The sequence below is a fragment of the Chamaea fasciata genome, unplaced genomic scaffold (assembly GCF_029207755.1).
Source record: "Chamaea fasciata isolate MVZ Bird 193981 ecotype frontalis unplaced genomic scaffold, bChaFas1.0.hap1 SCAF_9, whole genome shotgun sequence".
NCBI lineage: Eukaryota > Metazoa > Chordata > Aves > Passeriformes > Sylviidae > Chamaea > Chamaea fasciata.
This window is the reverse complement of record NW_027094094.1, coordinates 26,924,329-26,937,089: the sequence shown is the minus strand read 5'-3', so window position 1 is coordinate 26,937,089 and position 12,761 is coordinate 26,924,329. Positions and strand designations below refer to the sequence as shown.

Below are 12,761 nucleotides of genomic sequence, written 5' to 3'. Positions count from 1 at the left end.
GAGAGCGGCATTATTTGTCAACATGTTTCACTGGAGCATCCACAACATTCATTTGATCATAACTTAAGTAATCTGATCAGCCTCCTTGGAAAGGATTCACCAAGTGTACTGGCTTAGTTTTGGAAAGTGCTGTAACATGAGTGTGCCTCATTCTGCTGGCACAAACATTCCTGTGTTACTCCAAGGCTCCGCTTTGGCGTCACTCTGAGCTGCTGGAGAGGAGCAGGGGACGTGGAGACTTCTGTGCCTGGTGAACATTGACAAAACTTCCCCCTCCCAGGGCATGGGTTGCTACCCTTTGCTTCCAGACAGTCACAACTGGCTGTCTTTTGCTGGAAAATCATGAACGAAATAATTCTTTTCTCTACTGAAAGGGGAAGTGTCAGAGGCGAGGCTATGAGAGACTTATGGTAAATATTTAATAGCTTTCCTTTTTTTGTGCTGCACCAAAAGATGGCTGATCCTGCAGTATTTATTTCAGGCCTGCCATAAATAAAGCATGTGGTGACAGCAAACTGCAAGGGGAACTCAGTGGTTATTGTAACTGCTTTCTTTTGTCTGATGCTGGATGTAGGAACCAATTCTGTGCATATTTTAGGCCTGCTGATGGGCACATTTAAATCAGAACCAGAGTAGGGCTGTATTTATGCTCAGAAGAATTAGAAGATAGTATCTGTCCAAGTTCAGGGTAGATTGGAATTTTATATATATTTCTGATTAAAACACAGTCTGAACTAGTGTGACTATTCAAAATATTAAGCAGATTAGTAGAAAAAAGAATACTCATGGTGGATATGACATGCCATACTAGTTAGCTTATTTTGCTTAGACTTGTGACTCTAGAACTTCTAAGACTCTTCTGCCACCAATAGACAAGGTATTTTTCCTTCCTTCTGGTGGTTCTGTATGCTTAAAGCATTAAAAAAGACACATCCCACTACCTGGTTAAGGAACCCACACTGTGTTACTGAGAGCGTTGGTCATCCTTCACTCTGTGTGAATTGAGGTGACTCCCACTGTGTGCCCAGTTGTCTCTGTGTGCAGGTATGAGAGGACAGTAGGATTTGTTTTCAGAAGTCAGGCTATGATTTGGACAGGACTGTAAGCTACTCTCTCTGAGTAGTAACATTTAGTGCTGGTGAAATTAATGAGCGGTTATTTCCATGGAAAATGAAATAAAGTATCAATGTCAGTCACTGCAATAAATACAAATATATTCCTTACATGAGCAGTTTAATTGAGTGGATCGCTATTTACACTCGCTGCATAAAGTGTCCTTGTTAGTTTTAGAAAAGAGCCTGGAAACTGTGGATATATGCCAAGGCTTTAAAGGGCAGTGAAGTTTTCATTGCAACAAGATTCTACTTAGGGATTAGAACTGTTCTCAGAGTGCACATCACTTTTCTTTCCCCCCCAATACCGGCTTAGAGGTGAGTTTAAAACTCATCGTTTTATGTGAGAAATATTTTCTGGATTCCCTAAAGATAATCTCCATGTGAATTCTTTCAGATATTATATTTCACTCACCGTGGAAAGGTCAGGATGGGTCCCCATGGGTCCATCTCACTGAACTCAGTGGGCTGATACAGCTTGGTAAATATACATGGCACTTGTATTCTTTCAGACAAACAGTTGCTGTCTGCTTTCTGCAAGAAGGAGGTAATTTTGGTTCACTTCAGATATTTTTCAGCTAAGGAACTTACTTAAATATTTGATACTAAATTCTTCAAAACTGTTATTTATTATGTTTACTGGGGAGAGTTGCATCACATCATAAGACCAGGGTATGATAGGCTACATCCAAGAACTGAATCTTTATTCAGTGCATCTTCTGCTCTTTATTAATTATTACTAATTTTTGCTTTATGTAGATCATTTCATAACCCAAACATTTTTTCTGATGATTTTAAGTGAACAAATCTTTTTTAATTATTTATATGTTTACCTTAAGTAGATGCTTTTAGCATCTCTCAGTAATTATAAATATTCAATGTAATAATTAAATCATTAATAAGAAATAATGATTCCAAACTTTAGGTTCCAAGTGAGCTGTTATATCTGAAGTTTTTATGCCATTAAGCCTTGATCCCTTTCTGATAAATCTGATTGTATTTCAGCCTCTTGTTTTTGATTCTGAACCGACATTTCCTATAACTAAGCAATGCAAATTCTGCAATTAAATAATATATTATTGGTGAGAGTGGTGGCTTCCTATTTATAATGAGTACTGATTTAGGTATTTCTGAATATTTCAAGAGTATTGTGGATTTGGTTGCACTGGGCTGCGCATAAATTTGATATAAATTAGTGCATATCTTCAACAGTGTTAATGGCAGTACACATCTACATACAAATTCAGCCCATGACAGCATAAGCAAGTTTTGTAACGGAATTAAATTTCCTTGGTAGGAACCCACATTTTTTTATGGCTTACCCAAGTTTTCAATAGTGATATGTAGAGGAAATTTTTGGAAGTGGTTTAAAAATGGTGCAAAGACAGGAAGAAGGAGACAGAGAAATAACCTGCCTGAGTCGAGGTGTCCGCGCTCCTTGGAGGTGAAGTGTGGAGCTTGCTATGTGTATTGGGTGAGTGCCAGGCATGTGCTCAGCATTCATACTTGGTGCTCTGTGGATAACTGTCACCCGCAGGGGAGAGTTGCAGGGATAGTGGATATCCTCCCTGTTTGCCCACAGAAGCTGCTGGGGTGGAGGAATTTTAGGGTCAGTACCAAGTCAATTAAGAGCAGATGGAGGCATTGACATCCAGTGGCTCCAGTCAGGAGGGAACAAGCTAGAGGGCAGAATGTGGGGAAGTTCAGGAAAAGAGGGAATTTCCACAGCAGGGGAGGAGTTAGGAGGATGCAACAGGGCCTGTGCAGATGCCAGAGAAGTAGAAAGGGTCAAAGAGAGATCAGGAGAGCCTTGGAAAAATCTCATCTTTTCACATATTGGCTTCAATTCACTTTTTTTCCTCCCTTTCACAAAAGTCTCCAAGGCTTCTTTCCTTTTCACCTTCCCTTTCTATACCTTGTTAGTGGTTGCCTCTGACTCAGATTCCTTCTAAGGGAAAATAGGCATTACATATTTCCAGACAGCTTTTTTTTTGGATAGCTGCTTCCTTTTGGGCTGATTCTCTCTCTGCCTAACAAGCTTTTGTCCTTATGTTGCTGTGGGCATGAGCATTAGGTCTGGAAAGTGTAACTGCCCAACTTGCAATCTGAGTGTGGCATAATGCAGGGAAATAATTAACAAATCAGTCATCCAACCAAATGCTATTATTTGCATTTGCCATTGATATATAGAGAGTAAAAGTGCTGGTGGAAGTATTTTTCAATTTTATTGCAGGCACAGATGATACCCTGAGAGGGGGAAAGTAGGTCTGATCCTAGGCCCAGAATGATCACAGTTGTATTTGAAGAACTGTGAAATGTTCAGGGCCTTGTCTTGATTCTCATTGGAGTCACTAAGAGTGTTTGCTGATGTCCCAGGCAGGGTACAGGGAATTAAACCACAGTATCATGGGACTCAAGATTTTCTGTGCAAGGCTTTGAAACAAGCAGCAGCTTCTGCTGCCTAATTCGCTGGTTAGCTGAAGATTCAACTGGCATATTAATATCTTAGCACTTATTAGATGAACAGCTCGAATTGATAACCGTGAGTAATAGTTGATCTTTTTACATCTCTCCCTGACAGTCCCATCATCATTCCCAGCAAATATTCAGGAATATTTATGCATTAAAACAGATATATATATATCATCTCTGTGTCTATATCAGAAGCCCTATTCTACATGTTTTGTTTTGCACCCTACTCTGTGCTCACCTGCTCCACTCCAGAATGCCTCCCTTTCAGTTAGGTGATAGCTAAAGTATGTAAAATGTTTTCTAACTGTAATCTAATCTGTTTTATTACTTTTCCATGTACTTGACGCCTTTTCATTTTCTAGTAGTTGAAATATGAGGATACAATTATTAAGATATTCAAGAAGTTGTAAATAAGTGCTCATGTGTCATAAAATGACAAATGAAAAAGCCTAATGTAAAAAAGAGAAGTTGATTTTAGTTGTCCTGAGAATTAGGAAAGATAGACACTGACTGGTGAAGATATGAAATAGAAAAAAGCCCCATGAAGATGAAGAAGAGGTATTATCTCTTAGATCACGTCACCTCTTTGCAAGTACAATATTGTGCTCCCCTGAGGATGCAATTTATACTGATAGTGCATCACAGAACTCCTTTGCAGCCTTTTCTTAGGCAGGCAGTTGACTTAGGCAGCAGTTGCACTCCTCAGTGCAGTTGACTTATAATAAACCTTTGTTGTGAGTACAAAAATACAAGGATTGAAGTCAAGTGCTCTTCAATTAAAGATATATTTAGGTGGGAACAAGGAGAAGTTCTGGCAGTCATTTGAGTGCTATCAAAATTGAACTACTTTGCAAAACTACATCCGTCTTGGTTTTGAACTTTATTAAAAAACAGAACCAGTACAGAGGGAGATGAGAGGTGTATCTATCGAAAGGAGAAGAGTTAAAAAGAATACCAGCATTAGGTGTTCGGTCATCATTAGAACTGTTCTAAGTTTTCATTTTGAAATGAGGTTTTTGTTTCCATCTTTAACTTGGAAAATGTAGAAGAAAATGTCTAAAATGTTGAAATCAAATTAAATGCCTAAGAAAAAGAATCTTGATGAAAAATTTAAACATCAAATCTAAATTTATCACAATCATCTGTGAAATTTGGGCTTTCATCCTTCTCATAGCCCTGTTGAGAAGGTTCTACCGCAAGCATTTGGAATAAAATAATTTTGCAATCAGTGGATTAAAATGTAAACCTGGACACATATGTTTGCTGCAGCACCATCATCACTTGAAAAGCAAGCTTCTGTTGCTGCAGGATTTGATCCATCTAGCAAGAGAGAGAAGAAAAAACAAATGTTCTGAACTTGCAGATGTTTTTCCTGGAGGAGTAATGACTCTTATGTAAATAATCACTTTATTCTGCAAGTGCATAAAATTTCATTCCACAGATTGATTTCACCTCTTCTGCCCTTTTCTCTGGTACAAGCCTCTGCTAGATCTAGCGAGCCTCATTATTCTGTTTTTAAATATCAAAGCTGTAAACATCCAAGTCAGAGCTGTGTGAGAACATCCTTTTCAAGTAACGTCTTGAAATCTGGAAGTTGGTGTCAAATACAAATCTTGGCTTATGCTGTGAATGACAGATGTATTTTATCCCTACTGTGGAAGAAATGCAGATTTTTAGCATCATCTTCTTTGGGCAGGTAATGAGAGGGGAAAAACTAAACATACAATAAACATCAGAAGTGATGGAATAGTCTGGTAAATAAATTCCTTTGCCACAATACAACTGTTTTCCAGTTAAGCATCAAACGTGTACTGTGTGGTTGTTTGCCACACTTCTGTACATGGCAAACCACACTTGCAGTGCTGAGCAACTCTGGCACTAAAATTTGTCATCAGCGAGCAGAGCAGAGGAACACTTAATATGGTATGCCCAGGTTTTCACCAGTGTCACCTCACAGAAATAACTGGGGGTGCTCAGAAATTACAGTAATGGAAAGAGGAGCAGAATCATCCCCTAAATCTTTGTGTGTTCCTAAACTTTCACTGGCAGTTTTCGGCTACCCTGTGTTATGAGCTGCAGTTGGTTTTTTTTCTCCTTTTTGCTGCCTTTCGTGATACATGTGCGTGTCTCATAAAAATGATTTATCGTTTCTCTTTTAAGCTAAAATGGTTGGAGCAAGAGTATGGCATCCATTTCTGAGGGAAGATAACTTGCCTGAGGAAAGTTAGTTTTCAGCAGTTAGTGAGTAGATCTTGTTCTTAGAACTTGAAGGTATCTGTTTCTCAGATAATTATATCTTGGGAGTATATTGTGATATATTTCAGCTGTGTGTATGAATTACAATCTTCTAGCCCGTTGTTTCAAGAATACTTTGTCAGTGAATTTCACAGGTTAATTACACATTGTTTAACAAAATGCCAGTTTTCATTGTTTCCTCCAACTGCGTTCATTTTCATGGTACCTGGTTGTAGGGTAGGCATCTATTACATCAGCTTTGTTTTCAGCTCTCAAAGTAGCAAAATTTCCATACCTTCTAAGTGGAAATCTTCCACTTCCTGTCAGGATTACTCCTTTTTTCCTAGGTGGTCTTTTTTGGAATGTTTGCTACTCCTTATGGAAAAAATGTTATGTGTGGCAGCTAAAGTTAAATGCAGACCTCAGTGTGAAGTTGGGTATTAATGCAGGGATTGCCAGTGGGTATGAGTCCTGTTCCTGTTGAGCTCAGCTTTCCCTCTCTGATAGGTGCCCCTGGTGTTTCAGAGGAAAGTGCAACACAGCCCTCAGTAAGGAAATAATGAACCTAACACAGAAGGTCTTTTAAGCTGTGCCATGAAAAATGAGAGTCTTATGTTTACTTATTATACCCAGTCTAAAGCAGCTCTTGGGGTTTTTTGTTGTTAAGTATAACTGTTTGATCCTTTCTGATACTCTGCTCTTCTCATAGTCTCAATTATATCTTGTAACAATGAGTTTCACCTCAGGTTAATCAAGTTGTCTAGAAAGAGATGTTTGCCTTTATCAATTTTATATGTTTTCTCTTTTCAATTTCACCCAATGTGCACAAGAGTAGATTTATTTCCCTTTTTCCACCATTCATTATTTTCTAAGGTTCTGCAATGTCTTTCCTTCGTCATCTCCTGTCTAAAGCAAACAATTCCAAATGTCTTAGCTGCTTCTACTTGATTTGTAAGCTTTTAAGTATTTTTATTTCATTTTTGTACCAGTCCTAATTTTGAAATGTACTTTTTAAAGATTAGAATTTGAGGCATAATCCTGATCTGTAGGTTGGAAATGGGATATTAGTGATGGAATAATTCTGATTCTTTTGACTATTTTTGTTTTTCATTTCCTTTTTTCTGGTGATGCCATATGTACTGGAATGATTTCAGGGGAACTTTCACCACTAGGCAGATTCTCACAGCACCTCCCACAGCTACTTCTTCGCTTACCTGGACATCCCAGAAGTGCTTCAGATGACATTTGCCACTGTGCTTTCTTTGTTATTCCAATGAAAGGACAAACTGTGTATCTTCAGAACGTTTCAGTGGGGTTTATTTTGGGCTTTTTCAATGTTCAAGGACATATATTTGTCAAATACAGGTGGAAGACAGGCACCTGGAGTGGCTAATTCAGTAGTATTCTGCTCATTGTGAAACTCAAATGTCTGAAATGAAGCCCATGTTTCTTCCTGAAGAGAGGTTTAAGTAATTGCAGTTGTAGTTGTACAGTTTAAGCTATTAAATCTTTTGAGGAGTTATCTTGAGATGCCTCAGCACAGAAGTTTAGCCTCTGTATTTTTTAAACACCTTTAAGTCTCTTTTTCTAGAGTGCTGCCCAAACTTGAATTTATCTAGTTGTGGCTGACTTTCATCTATGAAAATGCAGTTTGTCACAAGTATTGGAAAACAGATGATCTTCCAAGGCAGAGGTTGCTTTCATAACTGGTGGATTTTCATCATTCAGAGAAACTTTCTCAAGCTTTTTCTCTCATTTAATACCTTGTGAAGGTGGATGTAGGAAAAGCCTGATGATTAACAGAAAAAGTTTAGGCTATGCTTAACTTTTAGTCCTGATGTAACAGCTTTTGGCATGAAGTTAGAGCTGAAAAATAGGAGTGCAGATTTCACATCTCTTTTATTTTCTCTTTTTTTTTTTTTATCCCCAGATCCAAACGTCCAGTGCCAGTTTCAACCACAGCTCCCAGAATTGACTCTCCCAGGGCTGTAATTCCCCATCAGAAGGTAAGTGACACGTTTCTCCTCAGCCAAAGTGAATACCATTTTTATCTGCTGTGGTGAGGGTAAATATCTATTACAGGAAATAGCTTTTGCCTGCTCCAAATAATTAAACATTGAATGAATGCACAGACAGGAAAATTGCTGCAAGGCAATGTATTAGTCATCTGTATTTTGCTAATTTCTGATTAGCAGGACCAAAGCATCCAGCTATCCTCTGATGTGATTTGGTCTAACCAACTCTGAACAACTGTTTTCATCTAGGCCACAAGAAGCCACTAAAGCTTCTCAAAATCTATGTTTGCTTTTGTAGACTGTTGGGGAGAACCATTAGACTATGCCTCAGTCTGTCCAAATCCTGTCTGCAATTGAAATGACACTGGTTTGGAAAGAGGACATGAGGGCATTTGAAAGCCTGCATCATATAGTGTTCTTATCATAGAATTCAGAAGACCTGAGAATAAAAAATAAAGAGGATAAGTCGATTTAATGAATAACAGCAAGTGGCAGAGGAAATGAATGGCTTGGTTTCCATTGTCAAAGCACATCATCCTTCATAAAATAAATGTTTATTTTAGAATAGACACTGACTGCACCTGGCAACTCATCTTCTGTATCTTTGGAGACACCGAGGAGCAAGGGTCCCTGAAAGATGGTGTATATATCCCTAGGCTCAGGCTCTGGGGAGGACATTTGTATTGCTGATGCATTTGATTAGATAAATGGACAGGAGCTAAAGTTTCCATTGCTGCAACCTATCCCTGCTGTCAGTGCCGGTTTCATTCCTAGCATGCATATAAATAAAAAACACTGAAGATCAAAATACGTGGGGAATTAGATGATTTTCTACTGTTTTTGACAGTTCCAGATTCCCTAGATCAATCTGAAGTAATTTTTATAAACACTATGCTTTCCAAATTCAGAGCACAGGTAACATCATCCCTGAAACTGCTGCAAATAGGTTCAAAACAGCAGAAGAGAATACACCTGTGGGGAATAGTTTGATTCAATTTTATTTTGTGAAATTTTAAATTAACTTGACTGGCCATTTATTACTTGAGGCAGGAATAATGTTATTTCAGACTGGATCTTTTAAACTTTTTTGGCAAGGGAAGATGGAAGTAAGAATTTATCTTGCACAGAGTTGTTTCTGCTTATATCATGATTTTATTAAAGTTATCTTGGAGGAATTTATTGGAAGAGTCACCAAACAGTACTGTGAAATTCCTAGAACGAAAGTGATTCTTTTGGTTAAACTGGTTTTTGACTGCACCAGCAAAGCAATAGGGACAGGAAGGAGAAGGAGTTCTCATTTTCCCTGAAGACCCATCCAGAATGCTGTTAGTGTTCAAAGCAGTGAGCACATCTATCTGATCAGGGTTATTCATCAACACAAGATTGACATCTACCTTTTGGGGCTCTATAGTACCTGCACAGGTATGAAAATTTTGTTCCTTCCTGAGTAGGCACATATGCATTGGATTTTTGTTACTCTTTTAGGTGCATTTTAGGTGCATTTCTTCCTTGGCAAGTGTCAGTTTTAAAATTGCTGCCATAGGTCTTCAAAACTGTTTACCACAGAAAATACTTTCCTATCTACTGTGCAGAAAAGTTAACTTTACCCACTGCAGGGGTTTCTTGAAGGTCCTAAAAGACCCCTTGGCATGAAAGCCAGAAAGACATTTTACATTTCTTATTCTAACCCTTCAGAGAGAGATGAGGATCAAAGGACACAACCCATTCTCAGAAGCTTGCTGTCTTACATTTGACAATTCCGTGCAAGGTGCTCAGGAAAGGTTTGTAGGAGCAGGCTACAGGCAGTACCAGCAGCTGGAAAAAAGAATTGCTGGAACCTTTCTGGAGGAAAAAGGTGGCATGCAGGGGAAGGTATGGTGGGAAACGTTATCTTGCAGTATTCAGGAAGATCTTAGGTGTAGGGTCTTTTACCCAGGGGGAGGAGGTAACGTTAGAGTGCTGGGGAGAGGGACCCTTTGCAGGTCACGAGGAGCGACACTTGTGTCACTTGTCTATGCTAATAGACAACAGTAAGTTTTAAGTGAAAAAGAATTCTTCTCTGGGAGTTGTTTGGAAGGGAAAAAAGACATTGAGTGATCAGAGAAGTCTCAAAATCCAGAATAAAAATCCTTAACTGATAGACACAGTATAATGCTGATATGGCAGTAAAGTGTGTTACAGTAAATACACTCTAAAACCAAGATTTCTTTGCTTGTCCCTTTATTATTCCTAGTAAGAGTATCACTGTAGAAATGAAGAATTCTGTGACACACAGGCAGAAGTCACCTCCACACCTCTGCTTGACAGTATTTAGACTGATGGTTCACATGAAATGAATTTGATGGTGTTTTTTAAAAGTCAGCCAAAAACTGCATTGCAAGACAGTTGTGACAGTGTCATCCTCATACATCAAGAGAAGCTTTCCTCACCCTTTTCAGGTTAAGGCATGGCAATGTTAGCTAAACAATCTGCATGTGCCACTTCAAAGTCTAGTTAAAACCATAAATACTCTTGTATGTTATTGCTGATCTGATTGCAGCTTCCACCAATTTTTAAGCATGCACTTCTTCTTTCAGTGTTTTTATTTTTGTTTTGGGGAAACGCATACTTTTTACCACCAAGATCAGTCGTTCCTTCACAAACCTGATCAATGTTAGAGGTTCTGCAACCACAAGTATGTAGGGCTATTATTGGACATAAGGTTTGGTTGATTTTCAGTTTCACTACATCTGACATAAATCTCAAACTGGAAGCAATTTTTATTTATTTTAGTCACATCTTTTTGATTTAGTGAAGTCTTTTGCACAGGTGGGGCATAGCTGGAAGAAAGGGCATAGTTAATGTTGAAAGCATTCAAATAACAATAAGAGTAAGCCTGAGTCCAAGGATTTAAACCAAGCCATCAATCAGTCAATGAGTTCCTGCAGCTCTTCAGAGGGGACAAAACACAAGTGAAGATTCATCTCAGTGCAGTTCAAAATACTCAAGCTGGCGCTTTAGGGCTAAGCATGGCTTTAACATTTGTCCATTTGCATGAAGGTATTGACAGCCTTGTTAATTCTAATAATATGGCTATGTGTTGTGCTTTCTGTGAAACACTACCAAACACACTTATTTTGGAGTCCCAGTGAGGATCTTGTCATACTTATGATTTGTTTCCTGCCAAATCTGGGAGCCTGTGTGTGTCTAAAAGAAAAGAGTGGAGATGACTGTCTTTTAAAGTTGAGTATAGGATGGGGGATCTGGCTCAGCCAAAAGCAGTTTGACCATGTCTTTGAGCTGAGTCATTCAGTGCCGTGGTGCCTCCATTCCCTTTTTCCTCTAAAAAATTTAGAGCAGTGATTTGTTTCTTGAGTATGTTGGCTGGTCAAATTCACTGGTATACTGTTAAAATTGGTCTCCCAGACGTGCAAGAGGTGAGTAATGACTGTAGGGTCATGGCAATAGATAAATAAAAAATGAGTTGTCAGAGGGAAAGGACATGCAAAACCTGGTATTGTTTCTCCCAATATAAATTTGTTTCTCACTTCCCTGAAGTGAGAAAGGAAGGAACATTTGCCTTTCATAGAAACTGGATTTTTTTAAACAAATAATAATATTTCAGAATGGACTTTGAGCTGATTCCTAGCTCCCTTCTGTCTCAAAAAGCTTGAGACTCCTCTGCGTTTATTAGTTTTAAGCGCATTCCCTGACATAACGCAGTTTTCCTCCCGCAGTATGGGATTGCTGCACGATCCCGGCATCTTTCTGGAGGGAAGCTCATTGCTCAGTGTCACAGCCTCCTCTCCTGGTCGGCTGGAGGGGTAGCATCAGACTCGCAGAGCTGGAAATGTCTGCTTCCTTTTCCAGCCTCTGAAACAGAATGGGATGAGAGATGGGGAACAGGGGAACGTTTGTTATTGTTGGCAGCATTTCATGTGATGCAATGCTAAAAGCTCAGTGCTGCTGCTCAGCATTAGACATTCGCCCTTCAGAGTCAGAAATGGGTTCAGAAATTCTGCATTGATCTGATTTTGACACTGAACTGGAGACAAAAAATAATTCTGCAATATTCTCCCAGGAATAAACTGAATCAGAGAAATTTTTGTTAGTCACAAAAGGAAAGAGCTAAATATGCTGATGATGGGGCAGCAATTCTTTAGAAGTAACACAGCTGCTCCCTTAGACACTTCCTGTTTCATCCATTACCCCCAACAACACAGGGAAAACAACTACCCTAAAACTATCCAAAATATGAACTCAAGATGGAGATTGCTAACCTGGCACTGCCGGGTTCTTAAGAATTCTAATGCTGATTTGCCAGGATGCTGGTATTCCAGCTAGGGATTGTTTGAGAAGCAAAACCAGAATTCTATTCATGCCAAAAGGGAGCAAAATCATCAGCCATCATTTTTTACCACTGTCCTATAATTTTCCCTTTGCCTATTGCTACTGTCCAGTGGCACCAGGACTATGAAAATGCATTAGGGTTAAGGAAATATTTGGCATTTCTCTCATTAGCAGTTGAAACTGATACTTTACAATCAGCCCTCTTTGCATGTCCTTTTATTTTGGGGTGTGGGAAGAAACCCACAGTTAACTAAAAGCCGCAGAGTTTTCAGGGTAACAAATGAATATAACTCCAGCATATCCTTTTTCTATTCTATTACCTCTGTGTTTATTTTTTATTAATAATTGCTTTGTCTCTCTGTGCTGGCATATAAAAACGGTTTCCCAAGTGATTACTTTATTTTTGAACATAGCCTTGTGCATTTGTGCCTCTTTTTGAACACATTTTTAGAGAAAACCCCTGTGTTCTGATTATTTAATGCTATCCGGAAGCTTTCAATAGGCCACCGGAAAGGATTGTTGTTTGCTGTTTTCAGTGTCAGGGTATAATGACCTAAGTATGTATTGCAAATGTATTTATTTTAAAAAGCACAGTCTG

The 12,761-nt window shown here is 38.8% G+C and overlaps 1 protein-coding gene across 4 annotated transcripts in view; it reads left to right on the top strand.

The window, feature by feature from the left end:
• The window catches only part of LDB3 (LIM domain binding 3), a 108,852-nt gene that overhangs the window by 36,385 nt on the left and 59,706 nt on the right, over positions 1-12,761 (top strand). For all 4 annotated transcript variants that reach the window (XM_066191606.1, XM_066191604.1, XM_066191603.1 and 1 more), the window contains exon 4: positions 7,750-7,825. In XM_066191606.1, the coding sequence (XP_066047703.1) occupies positions 7,750-7,825 (76 nt within the window). The remainder of the gene's footprint in view (positions 1-7,749; positions 7,826-12,761) is intronic.